This window comes from Talpa occidentalis, unplaced genomic scaffold, assembly GCF_014898055.3.
Source record: "Talpa occidentalis isolate TD23 unplaced genomic scaffold, MPIMG_talOcc4v2.1, whole genome shotgun sequence".
NCBI classification, from domain to species: domain Eukaryota; kingdom Metazoa; phylum Chordata; class Mammalia; order Eulipotyphla; family Talpidae; genus Talpa; species Talpa occidentalis.
Genome location: NW_026555331.1, coordinates 65,601,982 through 65,629,004, shown reverse-complemented (window position 1 = coordinate 65,629,004; position 27,023 = coordinate 65,601,982). Strand labels below are relative to the sequence as shown.

The 27,023-nt window shown below is 35.6% G+C and overlaps 1 protein-coding gene across 1 annotated transcript in view; it reads left to right on the top strand.

The window, feature by feature from the left end:
* The window catches only part of LOC119249825 (lipoxygenase homology domain-containing protein 1-like), a 133,703-nt gene that overhangs the window by 39,024 nt on the left and 67,656 nt on the right, over positions 1-27,023 (top strand). Inside the window, exon 7 of the mRNA XM_054691912.1 lies at positions 8,498-8,661. Coding sequence (XP_054547887.1) covers positions 8,498-8,661 — 164 coding nt within the window. The remainder of the gene's footprint in view (positions 1-8,497; positions 8,662-27,023) is intronic.

The window sequence follows — 27,023 nt, the reverse complement described above, 5'->3', positions numbered from 1 at the left end:
TTGAGTATAAAGTGCGGCACTAACACTGTGACCTGGGAGATCAATATTTCTCTGCATTCTGGTTCAGCTTCCAACCAGCAGCCAGCACCAACCTTCCAGTCTTGTGAGAGTGACATCTTGAAAGCAGAGTCTCCATCTGAACTGGAGCTGCTCCAGCTGACTGTGTGGAGCCAGATTCTATGCCAAATCTGGCCCAAATTGCAGGTTCATTGGCAAAAAAAAAAAAAAGTTCTAATTTATTAAGCTTTAAGGTGGCATATTACACAACAATAGAAAACTACAGTTGTAGAAAAGTTGGTAAAGTTCATGTAGACCTGCATTTGTGTGTCAAGATTTAAATAGTAAATATATTGATGATCATATGAGTTGCTATCCTGAGTGGCACAGAGTGATATGATTCAGAAGGTAGATTAGTGCCTAGATTTCTTGGAAGTCAGAGGATGAAGTACTTGAGAATTGTTAGTAAATACTCAGAAGAAACAAGTCAAAGTAAGGTTGGGAAGGTGATTAATAGAGGCAGAGGGCATAAGGGAGGTTTATTAGCAGGCATGAAGTAAAACTGAAAGAAGTTTGGGTTAAGGATATAACAGAAATTTCATTGAGCAGAAGCTGGAATCCGGGTTGAGTATGGTCACAGGACATCTGAGGCACCTGAAAGGAAGGTGACATTTAGCTAGCGTGTTCTCCTCCCTGCAAGGATTAAGATTTGAAATGGAGGGCCTTCCTGGTGGTGCAGGTCGTTGAGCACAGTGCTGTGAAGCTGTCCACAACCTCTGTAGCGTGGGTTTGATCCCGGCTGGCCAGAGAGATACCCACATGATGCGGCAGACCTCTCCTGTCTTGCCTACTGCTCCCCTCAGCAGTATATTTCAGTCAGTCTGCCTGTTCTGTTCCCTGCTCTGCCTCTAGTGAATCCTCTCACCCTCCCACACATTTGGCCTGTACCCCAGTTCTTGTATGCATGAATAAATGAATCCTTAAAAAAAATATTTGAAATGGAGTTAAATGCATTAAATGAAGATGCAGGGGGTTAATGGTAAACTGCATTAAAGTTCAGTCATCCTGCCTTGATAGTATAATAAATAATAACCTGCAACATGCAGGGAGGCTACTGAACACCCTAGTTAACTGTGCAGATTCTTAAGTTTTGTTTTGTTTTGTTTTTTTTATGATTTATCTATCTATGCACACAAGAACTGGGGTACAAGCCAGAGGTGCAGGGGGTGAGAGGATTCACCAGAGACAGAGTGGGAAACACAACAGGCAGGCTGACTGAAACACACTGATGAGGGAAGCAGCAGGCAAGACAGGAGAGGTCTGCTGTGCCATGTGGGTAGCTCCCTGGCCTGCTGGGGATTGAACTTGTGCTGCAGAGGCTGCAGCCAGCTTCATGATGCTGTGCTTAACCCCTTGTGCCACCAGAGAGGCCCAACAGTACAGATTCTAAGTCTTGAGTGTAGCACTAACACTGTGACCTGAGGAGATCAGTATTTCTCTGTCTCGTTTCTTTTTTGTAAAATGGAGACAGTAATAGAAACTGTGAGGATTGTTATGACTGGTACATCTTATCTACCCAATAATTATTAATTTTTAAGTGTTATTTTCCTTTGCAATTAAATGTATCACAGGTTTTGAGTATCCAGTGGCAGGTCCATATACATGCTTTTGGGCTGGAGGCATATGGCCCATGGTGTTCATAGAAATGAAAAAGATTCACCCTAAACCAACACCAATATAAAACATATAATGGATTAATTTCTGGTAGTGTTTTATGTTTGCTTTCTGAACTTAAAATATAGAATATTAAACATCGCTTGAAACTATTTTGTTCTAGGAATCATAACTGTTTCTAATTCTGTATTAAATTTATCCCAACTTCTGTGGTAGGTAGAACATAATATAATGCTTTACATGTATAATACGATTAATTATGTTCATCTATTGGAACAATAAAAATATTTAAAAAGAACTTAAAAACTCAAAAAAAAAATCTCATGATCCTCTTATGAGGTTGTATTTTGAAGGACTTGTCAGTTTTTATACACAGAATTGTTTGGAGATTAAATTATTGTGCTATAAAATATGTCTTATTTATAGTCTCTGCCAAATCTCAGTGAAATATATTTATATGCCTTTAAAATGTGGGTGATACAAGGTCAATATCATTTTCATTACCTTTGTACTAATAACAAGACCAATTATAGGCCAATAATAATGTCCTCGTTCTTTGAATAAAAAAATGACACCTCATCAGAGAGACTTTTTCTCTGTTAATTGAGAAAGTTATATATTATACTGAAATGTTTTTAATAATAGCTAGAACATCCATCTCCACATATGCAATATTTACTTTTCAAAATATTTCCTAACAGACCCCAAAACCTTACATAAATTATTTATTCATTCATTTTCAAGAGGCTACTGAGTACCAAATATTGTACTGGGCCCTAGGAATACAGAGATATTTAAGACTAAAACTTATAAACAAGCTGCTTACAACCCAGTGGGTAGATAGGGATGGGAAGGCATAAAGAGATGGCATGTGTCTATATATCTAAGAGTTGAAGTGTGCCAAAAGTCCAACAGAGGCTTGGTCTGAGGGATTCTTTCTATTTACAGGGAAGAGTGTCTGGAAATGCTTCTTAGAGGAGGTCACCTTTGAACTGAGCCTGAATACATAGGTATTCACCAGGTAGGAGGAGAGGACTTTTTTGTCAGAGAGATTTCACACAAAATCCAGGAGCTGGGAAGGAGTCCTTCAGGACAGCTGAAGGATGGTGAGGGAGAAATGCTTGTGTAAGAGGTAGTTTCAGAGGGATCAGAGGTTCCTTTAGGGTGTTGTGGGAAGTACACATTAGTATTATAAACAGCCTTATGAAACATTTCACTGGCCTCCAAATCTATGAATAATGTTAAAATAGCAATATGGATGTGAAGATAAAGTTTGATTTATCCTGATCTCTCTCATGGTGAAAAGGGAATGTGGATGGAAGGAATCCTTGGGTTCACCACTTACATTCTAGGGTACCCTTCAGTTTTTTGTAGGGCTTTTGTTCCCTTGAGTTGCCTGCAGTTCTCTTGCATATTTCCCTGCTCAACCTCTCCAAGTAGAAGCAGAAGAAATGTTTGGTGCACCCTGGTATCAGTCTTGTAGTCGGTCTCAATCTATGCCTGATTGTAATCAAGACAGCGGGAGGTTACATCTGCAGAGCTGCACTGGGTTTTCTCCCTCTCCCTCCATCCTATTGTGCTGTGCTCTCTTTAGGTAAGTGTAACTGGAGTGTGCTTGCTGTTTGGTGCATCATTAGGCAAAGCATGCCTGTCCCATAGTTTTTGCAGTGCATTGTGGTGTGACTGAAGGCAAGCAGATTTGAGGAGTATTTCTTCAATATGCTGAATTAACAATTACATGGTAAGAGTTTAATTTACATGCACCCTCCCTACATTTCTTTGAGTGTTCAGTGGTTAGTTGCCAAGTAACTGAAAATGTGTCTAGACATAGACGTTTCTATAGTCAACAACAGGGTCAACCTTCTAAGTCAAATGCATGTAACCACGTAAACAGAATGCATAGAACAAGCTAAAGATAAAATGCTAAGTACTAAGAAAGGGCTTTTAAACCTTACTAGCTATTGTGATTTTTTTCTCCAAAATAACTCCTTGTATCTTCCTGAAAATAAACCTCCACTTAATATGAAAACTTTGGAAAGGAAAGTTACTAGTAGGCCTTTGATCTAGTTTTTCCCTTTACCGAGGAAGTGAAATAGATGCCTCAGGCAGTCTCTTTTTATGTGTGTTAGTAATCAAACCTGGTAAAAACACTAATGGTATTTTAAGATAAAAAGATATTAGTGTGCTTATCTGTGAAATGCTTTCAGCAGCTATTCCCATTTTCTATTGCTGCACAACAAACCATCCCAAAACTTAGTGTCAGAATACTAATTTATTATCTTTCATCTTTCAGTGGACTGATGTAGCTCAGTTAGGTGATTTTTGTTTGAAACCTCTCATGCAATTTTAATTTAGACACTCTAAAGTTGCAGACAACTGAAGAGATGGCTTGACTGGATTTCCATGGTGGCTCACTCCTGCTGGATTTACCACCTGCATGAGGTCTCTTCATGTGCCTTGTGCTTTCACACAGCAAGATCCAGGAGCTGGGAAGGAGTCCTTCAGGATAGCTGAAGGATGGTGGGAGTTTCAGAGGGATCAGAGGTTCCTCTGAGAGAGACCCATGCCAAATTTAGACTCCAAAGTCCTATAATGTCACTTTGTGCAATTTTCTTGGTTAGGGGCAACACACCCTCAAAGAGACAGATGGGAAATAGACTCCATCTGTTAATGGAGGAGTAAAATGATCAGGTTATAAAAGAACAAGTGGATTGGAAGATAACAATGAGATCTGTTTTGAATAATGCAATACAACATTGCAGATTATGACCGGTCTGTCCAGGTTGCCCACGGTAAATAAACCTGGTTGTTTATGGATTCATGGGGACAAGACTTGAGTCTGTTATGTAAGCTGGAAAATCAATTGGGTTTAAAAGCTCTGCATGCATTGTTTACATCTTGCATGTTAAGTCTGAACTAGTACAAGTTCTACATCAGCCTAGAGAGAATGTTTTTGAGTTATACTGGTCATCTGGGTGAGAAATCAGCAAACTTTTATGATAAAGGGTCAAATAACATGTAGTTTAGCCTTTGCAAGCCAAATAGTCTTTGCTGCAACTACTCAACTCTGGTGTTGTAGCACATAGGCACCGTGAGTAATATATAAATTAGCATGACTGTATTCGAGTATAAAACACACTTGTTTTCAGGATGTTTGCAAATCTTCTCTTTAGAGGAAGAACACTTAACCTATCGCTTGCTACTAAATCATCAGTAAACTTGATATGAGGTAACTTCTAAAAACTCTTTGAGTCTTTTTTTAAAAGATTTATTTATTTATGCATACAAGAACTGGGGTACAGGTCAGAGGTGTGGGGTAGGGGGTGGTGGTGAGAAGATTCACCAGAGACAGAGTGGGAAACAGAACTGGAAGATTGAAATACACTGCTGAGGGTAGCAGTGGACAAGACAGGAGAGGTCTGCTGTGCCATGTGGGTCAGCTCTCTGGCCAGTGGCCGGGGATAGAACTTGTGCCCTGCTGCAGTAACTGCGGAAAGCTTCATAGTGCTGCGATGACTTAACCCCTTGTGCCACGGGGGAGTCCCCTGAATCTGTTTTGATAATGTTGACTCACAAGGTTTCTTCAAGAAACTCTTAAATATCTATCACAATGCTTGTACATAATACAGACACTTAATATCTATAAATTCATTGATGATCAGGTAGTAATTGAACTCCAATAATTAACCTAGCATTACATAGCTTCAGGATTTTCTGGTTCTGTTGTAGCTATACTGATTGCATTTGCTACAAAAGAACAAACTTTATTGGTACTGTGTTAAAACTTAATTGTTTATGAGAAACCCAAATTTATTATGACTACTTAGATATCATAAAATATATCTAGACTACTTTTAACACATTTTTAATCCAAAAGAAAAACGAGTCTCTTGCAATGTAATTTTCAAGAAACATTTTCTTTCTCCTGTAGCAGAATTTTAAATGGAGGCCACTGCTATAGCAACTTCCCATATACGAGATTTAGAAATGACAAAAAATTATACAATGGGACATTTTGGAGCAGATCCCAGCAACTTCTTATTGCATAGTCAACCTTTTTTATTATTTTTATTTTATACATTTTTTACATCATTTTTCATTTTTGCACAATGTATGCATTTTCATCTTGCTTATAGTCCCCATACAATTTCCACCTCCCTTTGTTTTGATCCTACTCCCTCCCCCCAGCCCCAGTAGTGTGTCTCTGGTTTATAGTTGCTTGTTGATTTTGATTTTTACTTTATTATAATTAGTCTTTTTCCTGATCTCTTATTTAGGTTTTCCAAATTCCTGCTATGAGTGAGACCATCCAGTATTTTTCTTTTTCTTTCTGGCTTATTTCGCTGAGCATGATCCCTTCCAGCTCCAACCATGAACTGACAACCTTTTTTTTTTAACCTTTCAAATCATTGATAAATATAAGAAAAAGATTTAGGGTTCAATTTCATGAACTTTTTTTGAGGAACTTTGAATTAATAGAAGTAATTTTCTAAATGAGTTGATAGATGACCGTATTTTGTTTATATAATTCCTTGGGTTTGAATGGATAGCAGCTACCAGGGGAAAAAAGGAGAAAAACTTGTATAGACAGAACATCAGAACTCGTATTCTTATGATTTTTTGGTAAAAAAAGGAACAATAGGAAATCACAGAAAAACTTGTAATTGTGACACATAATATACAATGTGAAAACGATTAACATGGCTTTATCTGTGATAACAATAAACTGTTTCTCAGTACATAGTAAATATGACTAGAATGTTCCTCAATGTTATTTTCTACCTGTTTTAGATAATAAGACATCTGTAGAGAAGTTAAGTGATCATATTTTAAAAATGTACTATAGGAAATATTGGAAAACACTTGTTTTCCAGTAGTAGGAAAGAAAATAAAGCCCAGGAATCCTTAATGATCAACAAAAATAACCAGAGAGGACATTTCATTAGTTACTCTACCTTTAAAGCTCCAATTGTGGTAACATGCTAATTCTAAATGAGAAAAACTTTGGGATATTGTATAAATCAGTAGCATATTGCTGTTTTCTCTATTTTAGTAAACAAGATAACTAAGATGATGTGCAAACAAGTTCCTGTCCCTCTCCCCATGATAGCATAATGTAAAAATCCCAGGGCAGCCCACATGGCAGAAGTACAGATCCAATACTTTCTGTAAAATTAATATTGTGAAAAGATTCTCAATGATATTATAGTTTGAAGTTTGCCTGTTTCCTATTTCCCCACATGAACTTGAATTTCTCAAAGCAAACTTGTTGCAGGGCAGAAGTGTCCAAGTGTACCCCTCATATTCTGCTCCTTCTAAGGCATTTTGGTACTGTGACTTTAGTTCCATCTTTATTATCAAATGCAACATTATGACAAATTTACTACTTCATGAAAGCTTTATTAATCCAAATAGGGATATTGTGGATAAGTAAAAGGGAAAAGCATCAAGCTTCCCCCGCCCCTCCCCGCCCTCCCCTCACCACGCATGCGCACTCAGCCAAGGGGTGGAGGAGAGCGAGGCTGGCCTGGCAAGGCTTGGTGCGGGATACGTGGCGTGGAGTGGTGGGAAGGATGGAGGAGTGCGTGATGGAGTGTGGTGGGGTGTGGAGGCATTCACAAGAGAATATGAAAATGTCTAGAACACCAACACAGCTGCTTGAACCAGTGATGAACCTACCCGTTTTGGGATGGTTGCACTACAGATATTCAAATGATATTTGTAGGTGTGTTGCAGATAAGGTGTGGGAGAGGAGCGCTGTGTATTAAAAAGAAATAAGACATCTTTGTGAGGAGTCACTGAGAACTTAGGTGTCTGGGATGGAGGTGGAGCTTACTCACACAAATGTGAAAAAATACAAGACAGCTTGTATTTGGGCAGTCTTGAAAATAACATTAAAGACATTTTTAAATTTCCCTGCCATGCAGAGATGACCTGTGCTGATGGGCCCTACACAGAGTTCTAGAAGACAGGAATTCATCTTATGTTCCGCTTGACCATGAGGTGTTGGCTCAGTGTGAGAGAGTTTTCTTGCTGTAAAGTTGATGATACAGTTTTCCAAAGTGCAAAAAATGATAAAATAAATGCTGTCTCATTTGTCTTTTCAACTAAAACAATCATAGATATTTTTAAAAGATGAGTTCTGTCATTATTTGCTCTTCTCATTTGCCCTGTGCTCCCCATATTACCATTGTAGGAAACTCAATCATTTATTCTGTTCATTAGATATATTTTTTTCCTCTGTATTTCAGACATATCTTTTCTTTTTCCTCCCTCTCCCAACCCAAGTCCTTTTGATAGACCTTTCATACAGTATTTTCTCTACTTGGTTCAATTTCTCTTTTTGGTTCATTCTAACCCTTAGAGGACAGAAATAATATTTTCTGGAAAAAAAATAGTTTTTTTTTTTTTGTTGTTGTTGTTGTTGCTGTTTTAGGTCTTCTGTATCTTGCCCACGATTCTGCTAGCATCTCCATGATGGACTACTAGCCTCAGTTTGACAGCACAGTGCTATTAGATTATTAGTATGTCTGTCATCAATTCCTGCCCAAAGATTAAACAGTGATGCCTTACCTATATTCCAAATGACACCAATTTGGTTGTTTTTGCCCAATTATCTACTGGAAAGTCTAGTGCTTATCTACTTTGCAAATAAAATGCTATATTTCAAAACTTTCCTATATACTAACTTCCAAAAAGGAATTTGTGATAATTTACTATTTTAATATTTCTTGAATTCACAATTATCCAATTTATAATTAAGAACTTCTACTCAGTGAAGTTGATATGGATTTCTTTAACAGATTCTTATTGATTTCCTTCGCAGAAGGAGACTGGAAGGTGACTGTTGTCACTGGAGATCTTGAAAATGCTGGCACTACGGCAACAGTGTCCCTTCATGTCTATGGAGAAACTAGATGTTCAGGTCCTATTATTTTGGGATCTGGGAAACACCAGCTGTTTAACCCTAACAGTGCAGATATATTCAAGGTAACATTGGTATGCTAGAAGTCACTTGCTGAGATCCATCATGACATATGTTCCCTAAGATGGAATAGAGAATTTTGTTGTTTATGTTTGGGTATTGCATTTGCATTACATTTTATCGGTGAACATAAAATATTTTATCCTAAGGGAACTGGAAATGACAGTAATAATAAGAACATAAGATTTTTGTTTCTTCCTCACATTTTATTTGTACAAATGCAGCAAAATATATGAACTTTAGAAAGTTTAGAACTTAGAGTGGAAAAATTGGCTCCTAATCCTGCCATCAAGATAAGCATTTCTATTTTTGAATTTCTTTTTCTAGTCCTTTCCATATCTCTGAGGCTAGGATAGAAAGGTGGCGTGGCCTAATGACTAGACATGCTCTGAGGAGTCGGGTGTGGCAAAAATTCAATGCTTGCCACTGCCTAGCAGGGTGACCTGGACTAGTTATTTAACCATCATGTGCTTCACTGGTCCCTACTTCAAAGGATTCTCATGATAACTGAATGAATTAATCCATGTATAGTGTTTGGTGAAATGTCTGAAATGCTCAGTCTGGTTGCCATTGATATTGTAGTACATAAAGAAAATTGCAGTCTTATTCATTCAAGGAGCTGCATAATCTTCCTAATTGTACATTTTATTGATTAAATATTTATTATATGAAATTCACCATCTCATTTATCATAGGTCAATTAGATAGTTTATTATTGTGCGACATTGAAATGACTTTTAGGTTTTTACTGTTATAAATAATGTAATGAACATATTTTTCCCCTTAGTTTCTCCTTTTTTTCTAACCAAAACTATTTCCTTATGATAAATTTTGAGAAATGGAATTACTTTTGATCCATTTATACAAATAACTTTTTTAAATTGTCTGACTTTAGCCCTGTCCTGGAGAAAATAGTAAACAATTGGTAAATTTTAATAGCTAATCTTTACTGTACACTCCAAATCATGGTATCTCTATCTACGGTAGATAGTGTTTACTCTCTTTTAATTAAATTTTCTCAGTACATCTTTGCAAATTATGGTCTTGTGATTGTGTATCTGTGGAAGTTATCTTCACTTTTTGGAATGAAGATATATAATTTATTGATATATAATTCACATCCCATGACATTCTTTCATTTAAAGTATGTAATTCACAGTGTTTAGGGTATTCCCAGACAATAACCATTATCACATTCTAATTTTAGAACATTTTCAACATGTCCTTACTCATCAGTAGTAACTCACCAACTTCTTATTTCCCAGCCCTTGAATCAGCTGGGCCTGATCAATATCAGTGTTAATGTGTTCAGCGTGGTTATCTGGGACAGAAATTAGAAGGCAATGGTTAATTGATCAAGCAAAGCATAGGGTACTCCCTTTCAAGCTAAGGAAACTGATAAAGTAGCAGTCATCAGCCTCCTCTAAAAAAAAAAACAATGGTAATCTACTTTCTATTTACATAGATTTACTATTTCCTATAAAAATAATTTACAACATGAAACCTTTTCTGTATGGCTTATTAAAATTAGGATATTTGGTTAATCCATGTCATAAGATATGTTTCATTTTTATGCCTAAGTTATATTCCATTGCATGGATACATCACATTTTATTTATCTACACATCAGTTTGATAGACAGTTGGATTCTAAATGAATCTTTGGGTGAAAGAATTCTTGGTTGAAAATTTTTCCTTTCATCTCTTTAAAGATGTCATCCTGCTGCTTTCTGGTCTTCATGATTTCTGATAAAAAGTCAGCTATCAATTTTATTGAAGATCCCTTGTATGCGATACGTTGGTTTCTGGTGCTGCTTTTAATATTCTCTCCTTATTTCTATTTTTCTATAATTTGACTGTGTTATGTCTGGAAATAGACTACCTGTTTTTAGCTTTCATATCTCCTATGGTTGCAAAGTTGCTAGTTTTTGAGGATATTGTGGAGCCAGGGAGAGAGGAATGGAAGCAGATAAGGTTATAATGCACAAACCCTTCTATTCTTACTAAGTTCCATAGTTTTAATTGAATAAAGGATCCTTAGATGTTGCAAGTCTTTGGTCAATTTATAGAGTTCTAGAATATTTTATTTCAATATATTTTTTTCATTTGCTTTTATGGATGTCCTCAAACTACCATTCCAGATGTTCTACCCTACCTATTTTAGACTTTATCATATTTTGATCTATTGAAATTTCTATTCCTTTATAATATCTTCTATTTGTGTTTATGATTCTATAATCTAAGAAGATGAGTATGAATTGACCTATGTAAATGTGACTTTGAGACTACAGTATATCATGTGATCACATCTATGACATTTAAGAGATACCACTCAAATGGTGTGAAACATTGCCTATATTACTTTCATGCTGTATGTAGCAATGTGGGGCAACTGTAATGTTCTCCTGACCTCCAAATTGGTGTTGGATAGGAACTTAATTATGGGGTGGTAGAGTTAGTAGAGAATTTTAGCTTCAAAAAAGGGGAGGCTTGCAAAATGGCAATGGGCTTTGTAGTAATTTTGGTAGCTAGACCATAAAGTTAGCCTAATAGGATAACCTGAAATGTCGTTAAGCATCAGATTGAAGCAGATGTGTGGTTCTCTGGAAAATAGCCAAGACAAAAAGCAAAACAAAGAGTCATTATAGCGAAAAGTTGAAGGAAATTGGAGAGAGAAGAGCTCCTAGACTCCAGGAACTGGACCTTATTCAGTTTCCAGCTCTTGAAACTTATCCATTGATGGGCAAAGATATTCATGAATATATGTTGAACGAATAAAAATTTAATGAAGATGACTTTGCTGAAATTTGTTTAATATTTCCTGCTTTCTCTTGGGACATTCATTATTGAATTTCCCTTGTGATCATTCTCACCTTGAGGGCATAATAAACGCATTTCATATATCTTAGATTGTTATTATTTACTAATAAACCTGTCCAGAGATTAAACTGAGCTTTTATTGCATTTTTGCAAATTGAAGCACTAAATACTACTCTCTGTTGCCTAAGAAAAATTAGTGGTTAAGCCATTCACTCCTAGAAAGTAGTTTCCTATTTCTGGTTTTCTATTGTATGAACTCAATTAATTTTGTAGATGAATAGGTTTAATATTTATTATGAACTCATTGGGTACTTGCACAATTATTTCAATATCCCTTATGCTCCTAGAATAGAAGATATAGTATGTTTTTGCCTTTTTGAAAACAATCTATGTCCACAGGAATTAGGAGGTCTATATTTAAATTCCAACTCTGACCTTTACTACCTAAGGAAATATGGATAAACCCATATCTAAACTTTTATTTACTCCTCTTTAAAATGGGTACAATAATACTTTATAATGCTATTGAGCATATTGAAAGAATAAAAATGAAAATACTTAATAAAATGTGTAAAACATTCTTGTCTTTATACTCCTGAGGCTGACTTGTATGTCCACAAAAGTAGTCTCCCTAAGATAATTTTTTCAGATGAATGAGGACAGGAAGCTGACTTGGCAGGTGGTTGGTAAATAATTATTGTTGACTTAGTGGGTCTATGTAGAAACTTGTTCAGAGGCTGGAGTAGGAGAGCGGAATAGAGGAAAATAAGACTAGGATGGTTGGACTAGAACAAAGCAGTGAGAGTGTAAGTCATAGTAGGAATATTTTTCTTGGGTCTGTGAATATTTATAAAGGTTTATAGATGTCCATGAGGATCTATAAATTATTGCCACTAACTAAAAATGATATCGGTACGTCATTTTGATTTTGTCTCATCTCTATATGACTTTCTTTCTTATGTGTTTTTCTTGTCTTTGCTCTCCATCCCTCCTTTCTCCTCCTTTATCTTCTTCTTTTCCTTTTATTATTTATTTATATATTTTTCACAAACTTGAAACTTAGAGCTTGATAATATTTCCTAGTGACTCCATCTGGCAATTGGGAGGTGCAAAATGAAGGCGAACCCTCCTAACATAATTCACTTTCTCATAGATGCAGTTCCTAGGGTCAGTTTAACTTGGTCATTTTTCTTAGCACAAAAATAGAAATATTGTTTTATGATATCTACAGTCAGATCACTAAATTTTCACATGTGAATTTTTATCAAGAAAAACCAGTAGAGTTGTCCTCCTTGACTATAGAAAAAAGCTACAGAACCAAACCACTAGGGAATAAATTATAGAAAGCAGACAACCACTTTTCAGAAGAACTAAATTTTTTTCAGAATGGCTGAATAGTAAAAAAAAGTATTCTGAGATAGCAAAACTTTTTATTTATTGGAGGACTACCTAAAGAGTAAATCATGACCAACTCCTTAAGGTGCAAAAGATTTTTGTGGGCAGAAAAGAAAAATGGCAATTACTGATCTACTCTGAGTTAGACATTAAGTCTGTAGTAAAACTGAAGCATGAAGGAAAAATACCGTTGTCTCTCTTTTTTTCTCCATGTGAGAAATGGTGTTCCTTCTTTCCATAGACCAACACCTCTGAAGTGGTCTTCCTGATGTCCTCTTTTCTCTTTCAGGATTGGGGTCCATCATTCATTTTCTTCTTTTTGTACCTTCAGGATGAGTCTATTACCATTGCCTTTAATTCGCCTACATGTTTATGTCTTCCCTATTGTAAAATCACCCTTACTCTGCTGTTTGATTACTGACATTTCTCCTTTCCTTCTTTGGAGACTTTTTGGAGTAATGTCAGTCTTGTTTCTTCACCTTTTTCTCTTCATTCTCTCCTAAATTTCCTTCAGTTTAGGATTTTTCTCCCATCTTTTAAGCCATGTTTCCTAGGATCAACACTGAGGTCCTAATTATCCCATCAGTTCTTATTCTGGGTTGCTGGTCAATGACTTGTTGGAAAGGTGGCAAGTGCAGTGATGGGCGTGGATGCCAGCATCATATCTTCTGGGTTCAAATCCTAGCTTCTTGGGGTCTCCCTGGTGGCACAAGGGGTTAAGCACCACACTATGAAGCAATCCGAAGCCTCTGCAGCATGAGTTCAATTCCCGGCTGGCCAGGGAGCAACCCACATGGCGCAGCAGACCTCTCCTGACTTGCCCACTGCTCCCCTCAGCAGTGTATTTCAGTCAGTCTGCCTGTTTAATTCCTCACTCTGGTGAATCCTCTCACCCTCTGCATCTCTGGCCTGTACCCCAGCTCTTCTATGTATAAATAAATAAATCTTTAAAAAAAATCCTAGCTTCCTGACCATCTGTGTGCTTATGGAACAGTTATTTACAACTGTATGGTTTGTAAAATGGGCAAAAATAATTGCACATGTGAGTATTATATAGTATGCATAAGATCGATATAAAATAACTCAGAGGAGGGCACATAGTAAAAACTTGAACATTTTAAAATATTTTAATTTGCAAAGTAAAGGAACAAAACTTTTCAGGAACAAATTGGTGACTATTATGATTTCATCCCCCACAAAGATTTTGAAATCTTGCCACATGTTATCTATGAATATGACCTTATTTGGAAATGGGATCTTTGTGGATATAATTAAGATATAAGTTAGCATGAATTCATACTGAAGTAGGGAAGACCCTTAATCCAATATGATTGATAAACTTTTAGAAGAAGAGAAACACAGTGAGAAAACCATGTGAAGGTAAAGGCAGAGATTAGAGCAATGCAACTGTCAGACAAGGGTTGCCAAGGATTGATGGCACTACCAGACACCAGAAAGAGTCAAGGAAGGATTCTATACAGTCTCTGAGGAAGCAGTGACCACTGACGCCTTGATTTCAGAGTTTTAGTTTCACAATGGTGATGAAATAAATTTGTGATGGTTTAACCCACCCAGCTTGTGGGACTTAACTATGGAAGTCCTATGAAATGCTTTACAGAAAAGAAGAATAAAAATGGAAAAAAGATGATGGATTTTCCAATAAGGAGATAAATGTCTTTTAAGAGAATTGTTCTACTCATTTAACTGGGAGAGATTTGTAGGAAATAAAATTGTCTATCAAAGAGAAATGTTTACTTTAGATGTGAGAGAATTTCCCCTTAAGTTTATTATTTGAAGAGAAAAACTGATGATCAAATAGAGGTCACAATGGTGAAGAGTAGGACTCCTCAAAACTAGAAAAATGGTACATTTTTGGGAAATGAGAAGAAGATGATTGTAAAAAGATTTTGGCAGAACACCTAGAGACAAAGCGTTTTATTGATTTAATCACAACGGAGAATACAGTTGGAAGAATAGATGGTATAAAGAAGAAGGGCATCTCTTCATAATTTTTGACTAGAAATTAGTATATGAAGTAGATATAAAAACACATGTAAATATAGAAAGCAGTACAATCAGTTCAGCTTGTTTTGAAAATATGGATTTGTTCCAAAATGATTGGTATATTTAGGAAAAATTTGAATATAACTGGAATGTCACATTTGCTTGTACATATTTCATCCATAATATGCACAAGTTGAATCCAGAAATCTCCACCCAGCTGTACCAGGTGACATAGGGCTATCATTGTCTGTGATAAGTTACACCAATTCACACACGATGTTTAAACATTCCTCACCACTTGACAATCACTGAGAAGCTACATTTTTTTCTCACGGTTCTTTCACAAGTAAACTTCATGTCTTTTCAAGATAAAATGCCACATTGTATTATTTATGTATTTTTTAACCATTTACGTGTAAAACTTGCAACCATTTTTATTAAATTCTTTTCACTTTTTGTATGCCACTGACAAAATTTTGAGTGTTTTATACATCATTTTCCCCATAAATCTTGTAGATTTAATTGTACAATCTAGTGGTGTGGTGAGTTTAGGAATGCATATTTTACATTATACCACTGGCTACTCATGCAGGAACTCCTCCTAGATGATCTTATTTCAAAGGTGTGAGAGAGGCCTTTAACATTTCTACCAAAGGCCATGATCAAAGAGCATGAAAGATTAGGAAGCATATTCACATGCCAGGTATTCCTAAAATAAGTAAATAAAGAAAACTTAAGTCCTCACATTGTTTCAGTGTTGTTGATTCTATTATCATTTGTTCCTTGGCATTTAATTGTCAAAATATTCATTAACTGTATAATGCAAATTAGGGGAAAGAGATCACTATGTTCACACGATTTCTTTTAGGGGTATTGAAGCTTCTACTGTGTGCTGAGTTGCAAGATTTGAAGTGATTTGTTCCTAGAACATTTTAGTTATCAAAATGTATACATGAGAATCTTAATGTTATCACAATTAAAAGAACAAATTACTATTTTTAAAACATTATCTTTTTGGAAGATTTTCTTTTTGGTTGCCATTTGAGAAAGTAAAAGTAGGGCCTTCCCTGGTGTCTCAGTTTTTATCAAGCTATCACCAGCCACTGTGGCATGAGTTCCATCCACGACCTGGGAACAAACTCACATGACACAGCAGACCTCTCCTGTCTTGCCTGTTGTTCTCCTCAGCAGTATGTATCAGTAGAAACACTTTTTGCTCCTTACTCTGTCTAGATGAATCCTCTCACCCTCCCCCACCCACCTCTGGCCTATACCCCAGCTCTTGTATGCATAAAAAATAAAGCTTTAAAAAGAAAGTAAAAGTAAATTGTAAAGTTGTTCATATCCTGGCTTTACAATATACTTGGATATCTATGTTAGTTGCTATTTTTATTCTTATAGTCTCTTAGCATGTATAACCTTAGCAAATATAATATTTTGTATATCTCTTTTTTTATAGGACTATGATAACAAAAGTTGTTACTTTACATATACGTACTTTACCCATCATTTTTTGGATTTAATTTTACTATATTAGCAGAACCTGTACATGACAGGATTATAAAAAATACACATTTGTATACCTTTTAAGAGTACGCTAATTTTATATATTATAATTACAATAATATCAGAGTTTTTCAATGATGGAATCCAGCAAGACCTTGTGGATGTGTATTGCTACTATAATAAACAAAAGTAAAATGACATAAAGCTATGAAGTGATTCATTTGAACGTTGCATAATTTTGGATTGAATTAATTTTAATTAAAAATAAAATAAATCTCTTATTATAAAGGAGTACATAGTCTATATTTCTATAATTAAAATAGATTTCTTGTGAACAGCATATAGTTTAGTCTTCCTTTACACTCTACTTGGGAAGCTGTGTCATTTTAATGTCATTATTGACCTTGCTTTAAATGGTTATCATTTAAACAATTAAAAATGAGAAAAAAAGAACATTTTATTTTATATTTGTCCTTTTTCTGATGTTCCACATTTCTCTATGTAGCTATAAATCCCTGGCCTGTACCTTTATCCTTCTGTCTAAAGAGCACACTTCAATAAGACTTATTGAGTAGGTCTGTTAGCAATTAATTCCTCTAGTTTTTGTTTGTCTGAAAAAGTCCTATTATTCATTTAAAATGATATTTTACTGATTATAGAATTCATGGTTAACATTTTTTTCTTTTATAACTTGAAGATGTCAATCCATTGTCTTCTTTCTTGTATGTCTTGTAAGTCTTCTATAATTCTTATCATTTCCACTGTACATAATGAGTCATTTTTTCTTCTGGCTGTCTTCAAAATTTTCTTTCTTTTCTTCTTTTTTTAATTTTATTTTTATATTCCCCATACAATTTCAAACCCCTTATTTTGACCCAAATCCCACTTTCCCTGGCCCCCCCCATAGTGTGTCTCTGGCTCATAGTTGTTGGTTGATTTTGATTTTTTTCTTTCTTATAGTTATTTTTTTTCCTGGTCCCTTATTTAGGTTTTCTAAATTCCTGCTATGAGTGAGACTATCTGGTATTTTTCTTTTTCTTTCTGGCTTATTGTGCTGAGCATGATCCCTTCTAGCTCCATCCATGTTGCTGTAAATTGCATGTGTTTATCTTTTTTGAATGCTGAGTAATATTCCATTGTGTATATGTACCACATCTTCTTGATCCAGTCATCTGTTTTTGGACATTTGGGTTGTTTCCAAAGCTTACCTATTGTAAATAGTGCTACTGTAAACATAGGGGTGTAGTTGCTCTTTGGAATTAATGTTTCTGTGTCCTTTGGGTATTGACATTGCTTAATAAATGGTGCTGGGAAAACTGGGTCGCTACATGCAAAAGAATGAAGCTTGACTACTACCTAACACCACGCACAAAAACCAACTCAAAATGGATTAAAGAACTAGACATAAGACCTGAAACCATAAAATACATAGAAGGAAATATAGGCGAAACACTCCATGACATCTTTACAGACACATCACCCAAAGCAGTGATAGTGAAGGCAAAGATCAACAGCTGGGACTACATCAAATTAAAAAGCTCTGCACAGCAAAAGAGACAATAACTAAAACAAAGAGAAACCCCACCGACTGGGAGAACATTTTTGCACACAACACTAATGATAAAGGACTGATCACAAAAGTCTACAAAGAGCTGATGAGACTCAACAAAAACAAAAAAAGAATCCAGTCAAAAAATGGGCAGAAGAGCTAAAAAGAAACTTCTCCAAAGAGGAAATGCAAATGGCCAACAGGCATATGAAAAAATGTTCAACATCACTTGTAATCAGGGAAATGCAAATCAAAACTACCATGAGATACCATCTTACACCAGTGAGAATGGCACATATTAAAAAAACTAGCAACAACAAATGTTCTCGAGGTTGTGGAGAAAAATGAACTCTCCTGCACTGTTGGTGGGAGTGCAAACTGGTCCAACCACTATGGAGAGCTGTGTGGAGATTTCTTGACCTACTAAACATAGAGCTTCCATATGATCCAGCAATTCCACTCTAGGTATTTACCCAAAGGACACAGAAACATCAATTCCAAAGAGCACCTGCACCCCTATGTTTATAGCAGCACTATTTACAATAGCTAAGCTTTGGAAACAACCCAAATGCCCCAAAATAGATGACTGGATCAAGAAGATGTGGTACATATACACCATGGAATATTACTCAGCATTCAAAAAAGATAAACACATGCAATTTGCAGCAACATGGATGGAGCTAAAGGGATCATGTTCAGCGAAATAAGCCAGAAAGAAAAAGAAAAATACCGGATGGTCTCACTCATAGCAGGAATCTAGAAAACTTAAATAAGGGACCAGGAAAAAGAATAACTATAAGAAAGAAAATATCAAAATCAACCAACAATTATGAATCAGAGACACTCTATGGGGGAGTAGGGGGGTGGGGAAAGGTGGGATTGGGGTCAAAATAAGGGGGTTGTAATTGTATGGAGAATATAAAAAAAAAAAAAAAAGACACTGCTTAGGGCCTCCCCTGGTGGCACAGCGGTTGATTGCTGGGCTGCGAAGCTGCCTGCATCCCCTGCAGCGCCGGTTCCATACCTGGCCACCGGCGAGGGTCCCACATGGCAAGCAGACCTCTCCTGCCCCCGGCTGCTCCCCTCAGCAGTGTATTTCATCAGTCTGCCTGCTCTGTTCCCCGCTCTGGCTCTGGTGAATTCTCTCACCCTCCCGCGCTTCTGACTGTACCCAGTGCTTGTATAAATAAATAAATAAATCTTTAAAAAAAAAAAAAAAAACAACATTGCTTAGGTGTGGTATTTATGTGACATGTGCAATATATATGAGTGTTTTAGTATTTATCCTGCTTGGTCAGTGTCTTAGATATGTGGTTGGATTTCTTCATCTAATTTTGAAAAAATTTGGCCATAATCTTTTCCATATATTCCTGATGACTTTTTCTCTTTTTGTCTTTCTTTCTAGAATTCCAATAATAAATCTATAAGGTTGTTTTTTAAGTTTTATTTTTTATTTATTTATGCATAGAAGTATGGGGGTGTAGGCCAGAGGTGTGGAGGTGAGAGGATTCACCAGACAGAGTGTAGAGCAGAACAGGCAGATGGACTGAAATACACTGCTGAGGAGAGCAGGGGCCAGGACAGGAGAGGTCTGCTGTGCCATGTGGGTCAGCTCCCTGACTGGGGATGGAAATCATGCCCAGGGCTGGCAGTAGCTTGATAGCACTGAGCTTTAATGGTTGTGCCACCAGGAGGCCCTATAAAGCTATGTTTTTTTTAATTATTATTTTTTTAATAATAAATTTTATTTTTATATTCCCCATACAATTGCAACCCCCCCATTCTGACCCCAATCCCTCCCCTCCTGCTCCCCACCCCCCAAAGAGTGTCTCTGGTTCATAGTTTTTTGTTGATTTTGATTTTCACTTTCTTATAGTTATTCATTTTCCTGGTCCCTTATTTAAGTAAGTTTTCTAGATTCCTGCTATGAGTGAGACCATCCGGTATTTTTCTTTTTCTTTCTGGTAAAGCTATGTTTTTAATATTGCCTTTGGATGCTCTGTTCTCTTTTTTAATCCATTTTTTCCTCTTTGTGTTTCATCATCCTATCTAAAAATTCATTGATTTCTTTCCTTAGCCATGTTGAATATACTGATCAAACTGTCAAAAAAAAATTTTATCTGTTACTGTGGTTTGATTTCTAGAGTTTTCATTTGTTCTTTTCTATAGTTTCCAATTATTCTATCTAATTGTGTAGATTGTCCACATATTCCATTAGAAACTTTAAAATATCAGCCACAGTTATATTAAATTCCTGTCTGATAGTTTCAACATTTGTGTCACATGAGTCTGGTTTTGATAATAGCTTGCTCTTTTCAGATTATGTTTTTCTTGCCTTTTGCCATGACTTGTAATTTTTTCCTAGAAGTTGGAAATGTTGAATAGAAGAGTAGATACTTTATTTATTCATTGCGGTAACATTGATTTGCTATATTGTATATGATTTAGAGGCATAGGATCACAGTCTTCATGTGTATATTACCACACCACATTACCTCCAGGCATCCATAGTCCTCCACCAAAGTCTGTTCCCACTTTTCTCCCCTCCTTCCCTTCCCCCTCTGGTAGGCTCAGTTCTACAGGATGAGTCAGTGTTGTTTATTCATGGAAATAAGCTTTCTTTTGCTCGTCATTTAGTGTAGAAGTTTTGCTAATGCAATCAGTATTGGATTAGGATTAAAGGCTGTTGCTATTATTGTTATTTCAGTGTATCATAGTCTTCTTATTCCTTTAACAATACTATGTGCTTAGGGTATAACCTAATTTTTCAGGTAGTTTTAATTTGCTTTCTTCCTGATTGTGTGGGGTTTCACAGATCTGTTTCAGTTCCTCTGATCTGTTTGTTGCAGCTTTCCCCCACTGAATTCCACTGTTATTTTTACTGAGTATTTGTGATAATGAAAGGGTGGGGATGGCATGTTCTCTAATGTTCTGATTAAACCTTGGTCTTGCACAAGAATAGTGAATCTGCTTATGGAGGTGTGACCTTCACAAGTGTGCCTGCCTCTCTGCACGTTGAGTGTTCCTAGCACCTATCTCTACCCCTCTCAGGGTCAGAGGATTTGTTTCATGTTTCCCTGTATCAATTGCAGGGGGTTTCCACAAGTGCCCTCAGGTAACTGTTTTTATTGCCCATGTTTCTGAAGATTACATCTTTTGTTCTAAGGCATGGTGGAGGGGAAGGGTGATGTCGAAAAATCAGGTCTGGGCAAAGTTTTAGCAGTGACTGCTATTCTTACTCCTGGAAAGCATCAGGATTGAATATTTCTCACTTTTCTTCCCAATATTCCCTGAAAAGCCTGATGGAATTCCTTAGGAAAAATCTGTAAGGTACAAATTCTTTTTTTTAATTTAAATATTTTTTTAAAGATTTTATTTTTATTTATTTATAAAAGCACTGGGTATAGTCAGAAGCGTGGGAGGGTGAGAGAATTCACCAGAGCGAGAGCGGAGAAGAGAACAGGCAGCTGAGGGGAGCAGTGGGCATGGCAGGAGAGCGTGCCATGTGGGACCTTCACCTGGTGGCCAGGGATCCAACAGGCGCTGCAGAGGCTGCGGGAAGCTTCGCAACCCAGCGCTCAACTGCTGCCACTGGGGAGGCCCAAGGTACAAATTCTTATGATGTTTCACATCAAGTTTTTAGCAATTCATTGACAATTTCTAATTTTACTTATTGGTATCTCCTCCAGATAAATATGTAATTGAGTCCTATTTCTCACTGAAAAAAATCTATCTCCAGATATTGGGTTAATTTTCAATCTGGAATCCAGTTGTTAAAAAAGTCATTAATTTATAGTTTGTCCAGATTTTCTTATTTCCTTTTTTAAAGATACTTTTTATAAATGTACTAACCAATGAGCTAAAGATAATATATAAAATTTAAACAAAACATTGACTTAATGACCATTTGGGCCAATAAAATATTCAGAGGCATAGATTCACAATGCTCCATTTCTTTGTGAAGAGAATAAATGACAGAGTGTAGCAAGAGAAATTAAAATCATATTCAAGGAAATACATCTACTTAATAACAACAGCAAAATACTCTTGGAATAATCTTTATTGTGCATTTTTTGTTCTCTGATAGTATTTAGCAACAACTGGGGCATTTTCAATATATCATGATTAGTTAAAGCCAAACTGTAAGTAAGAGAATGAATCCATAAAATACTTTATTATATTTGTAGTAGGGAGAGCAGAAAACCACTATCAAAGTTCTTTGGAGAGATAGAATAAAATCTAAACAAAATGTTTCATCCAGTTTCCCAAAAAGCATTTTAGAAACATCAAATTGTTTGTTTCCTCTTTATAAAGACTGGGTCTTCAGACAATGTTATTCCTTTCAATGAATTTCAGTAGGAGTTTATAGAGAACACACAATATTTTAAACATGTGCTAAGACCTCTGACAGGTACAGCACTATAAAATAAGAAATAATCACATAGAAAAGAAAGGACATATACACATGAAACAGGTAAGATGCCAGAAATTTTATGGGTTAGTTCCCCATAAGCTATATAGATAAAAAATTCTTTAGGTGCTTAGAGAAAAGATCTATAGTTCTCTTTTGGGATTGGCTAAAGCAAATCCTTTATAGCTGTTGACTAGTGGACGTTTCAACTGGGATAAGGGAGTGCTGGAAGTGTCATTGTATAAAAGCAGGTAGCTTACTATGCTCAAGGGAGAAAAGAACTTTGCCTCTCTTTGGAGTCATAGCTCATTTTTTCCCTTTGCTTATTTCCCCTTCCTTTGTTTGCTATATCTGTGCTTCTGAAATATAAAATTATCCCCCAAACTTAAGACAGTGATTCCCTTGCTGAATATTCCATAAATCTTCTTAAACTTTCCAGGCAACCAAGACTACAAAATATGATTTTAAAAATCTCACTGAAGACTATGGCTTATCTTTTATAAAGATAATCAGAGCTCAGATTCCAAATTAGTTTTCAAGACTACTTTGAGGATCTATGTGATAAATGGAGAGGGACATTATACTCCTAGGTTCTTCATTGTCATGAAGAAGATCAGCAAGAATCATGAACAGAATTTTAGCACTATTGATTACACAATTATATATCATAGGTGATCATAGAAATCAATAACAACAGAGATTATGAGGAGTCTCCTAAAGATCAGGAAAGTTATCCTCACTCTATTAACAGTTGATGAATTTAATGTAGCTATGAGGACTTGTTCAAGAAAGCTAAGGATTCAGAAATATGTTAAATGATGGAATTTCACAGAAAAATCCCTCAAGTGCTATTTAGGGAAGGATTTTGTTGAATTAGTCCCTTAAAATAATTGCTTATTGTTCTAAAGAGTAAGGAGTATTTCCAGATATTATTATGAAACAATTTCTAGGATATATTACACATTGATAAAGTAGAGAAAAACTTGTATGCTGCCACTTATATAAGAGATATGATGTGAACATATGTGTATATGTACATATACACATTTTTATTAAAAAACATTTGAAAGATAAATTATAAGATAATAAATAATTGAATATATGGAAGAGGTAGACTAGGTTAATGTGGTCGGGAAGAGAAACTAGACTTCTCAAACCAAACCTTGTTTTGTAGCCTTTACTTGTAAAGATAAATAAATATATAATTAAAATATTTAATTAAAAAATAAAATCTAAAAGTGAATGGAAAATGAAACAAATGAACCTGTATCTCTAGATGATGTAGTGATATATCAAGGAGATATAAGTGGCTTTAAAATCTACTAATTTCACTGTATAGCTTTAGTAGGATATACTATAATCATTTTTACTATAATTAATTTTTATTTATATCTTTTATATAACTGTGCATTCTCCATAAAATTCCCACCACCAGTTCACCTGTGAACCATCACCATAGTTCCTTGTGCTCTTCTCTCCCCTGTTTTGATCCCTTTTCCTCCACCTCCTTCCCAGAATGTCTCTTATTTATGGTTGTCTGAGAGTTTTGTTTTATTATTATTATTATTGTTTTTTTCTGATCCGTTATTTGGTTCCCCTATATTCCTCCTATAAGTGAAACCATCCAGTATTTTTCTTTTCCCTTCTATCTTATTTCACTGAGCATGATCCCTTCAAGCTTTGTCCATGTTGCTGGGAATGGCATGAATTTGTCTTTTTGATTGCTGAATAGTACTCCATTGTGTATATATACCATATCTTCTTGATCTAGTCATCTATTTTTGGGCAATTGGATTATTTCCATATCTTACCTATTATGAATAGTGCTACAATAAAAATAGGGGTACAGGTATCTTTTTGATTTAATGTTTTTTTGTCCTTTGGGTAGATTCCTAAAAGTGGAATTGCTGGGCCATATGGTAGCTCCATTTTTAGTAGTTTAAGGAACATCCACACAACTTTCCATAGTGGGCAGACCATGTACTGTAATCATTTAGATGGTAATACTTTTGACATTGATAATCTAAGACTATAGAATCAAGTCCATGAATAATTACATTAGTGCCACTGAGAATCATTTAAAGTTTGCTGCTTCAAAAGACTAACAAAAAACATAAACGAAGACTTACTAGACATACAGAAATAGTAAGGACAAGAGCTGAAATTCTAACAACAAAAAACTTTAAAGTCAAAAGACATTGAGTAAATAGACACTTTATATTGTTAAAAGCTACTTTCTTCAGCTATGAATACCAGTGCATCAAATAGCATAGCAAACATCCATGTAAAACAAAAGCAACAAGGAGATGCAGTATTTCAATAGAAAACTACTCATAATAGCACTTAATATGTCACTCAGGTCAAGACAAATCAAGTAAACCAAACTAAGCAATTATATAAAATATATAAATACATAATAAATAATCTTTTTGTTTTTAATTCAAACATTATTCTCTGATGATAAAGAATATTTTCTCTTTTCAAATATACAAGAAAGGGCGTCTCTGGTAGCACAAGGGGTTAAGACGCAACCTATGAAGCTACCCACAGCCACTGCAGCACGAGTTCGATCCCTGGTCAGGGAGCTACCCATATGGCTCAGCAGACCTCTCCTGACTCGTCCGCTGCTCCCCTCAGCAGTGTATTTCAGTCAATCTGCCTGTCCTGTTTCCCACTCTGTCTCTGATGAATCTTCTTACCCCCCCACACCTCTGGCCTGTACCCCAGTTCTTGTATGCATAAATAAATAAATCTTTAAAAAAAAATACACAAGAAAGATACAGCTCTCTGATCAACATATATGCAAAAACCCAAAACAAAAGATTAGCAGATTGACCATATGACCCAGCAATTCCACTCCTAGGAATCTATCCAAAGGAGACACAAATGTTAATACAAAAGCATATATGCACCCCTATGTTTATTGCAGCACTATTTATAAAAGGTAAGAGTTTGAATCAACCCATGGTATATATATACAATTGAACATTATTCAGCAATCAAAAAAGACACACTCATGCCATGCACAGCAACATGGATGGAGCTTGAAGATATCATGCTCAATGAAGTAAGTCAGAAGGAAGAAGAAAAATACTGGATGGCTTCACTTATAGGAAGAATATAGGGGATCAAGGAAAAAACAAAAAACAAACAAAACAAGTATAAATCAGAGACATTCTGCAGGGGAGGGAGAGGGAAAGGGATTAAAATAAGGGTGGAAATAGCACAAGGGACTATGAAGATGTTACACAGGTGAATTGGTGGTGGAAAATCTATGGGGACTACATCTGAGAAAAGAAAGCAAACATTGTAAGAAAAAAAAAAATTTTTTTAAAAATGCTATATTCAAGAGAATCCCCCCAAAACAAAACAAAACAAAAGATTAGCAAATTTAATTCAATAATCTGCAACAATATTCATATACATGACCAACTGAGATTTATACTAGGTATTCTGGTTCAAAGTTTAAAAGTCAATTAATCTGATCTATCACATGATCATATAAATTGTCACATGCATTTGACATCTTCCAACACACTTTCATGTTAAATACTCTCAGTGAACTAGAAGTTGTGAGGAACTTCCTCAGCTTCCTAAATGATATTTACAAGCCCGACAGCAAACATCATGCTTAATAATGAGAAACCTGAAACTTTCACGCTAAGATCAGATATAAGACAAAGATGTCTCCTTGCCTCACTGCTTTTCAGCATCACGGTGGGCATCCTAGCTCATGCAACTAGTCAGGATAATGAAATGAAAGCTACACAGATTGTGAAGAAAGAAATTGAACCATCTCTGTTTGAGGATAACATGGTCATCTAGGTGGAAAGTCTGAAACAATTAGAAAAAAAAAACTAATAAGTCATTATAACAAGGTTGCCAAATATAAATTTAATATACAAAAAGTTGTTTTTCTACTTTTCAGCTATGAATACATGAAATTTGAAATAAAAGAGACAATGCAATTTATATTACCTCAAAATAAAATGCTTAGAACTACATATAACAGAAAATATACAATATATATATATATGAGAAAATCTACAAAACTGAAGAATGATGAAAACACTAACTAGATTGTCCATGTTCATGGTTAAAGAGTCAATAGTGTCAAGATGTCAGACTTATGTCTGTGCAAAAATGTGGATATAGATAAAACAAATTTATTCATAATTTCCAAAACTTGGAAGCAACCAAGGTTTCCTTTTAGTCAGTAATAAGCTGAGTCACATTCACATAAATGTAGTATTCACATAAATGTAGTTAATAAGAAATAAATAACTACTGAGTCATGAAGAGACATGAGGGAATTTTAAATGTATGTTACCAACTGAAAGAACTAAAAGGCTACATATAGAATGGCTTCTGAAAAAGGCAAAGCAATGGAGGGAATAGTTATTAGGGATTAGGTAGCAAGAAAAGATGAATAAGAAGAATGCAAAAAATTATAGGGCCGTGAAAATAACCTGCATAATACCACGGTGATGATATAGGTCATCAATCATTTGTGTAAATTCATAGAATGTACAAAACCTGAGTGAACCCTATGTAATACATGAATGTCGATGAGTGTGGTGAGTCAATGTAGGTTCATTAATTTTAATGAATGTACCACTCTGTTGGGAGGTACTGATATTGGGGAAACTGCATGTGTGGGGAAAGAGGGTATGTAGGAAATCT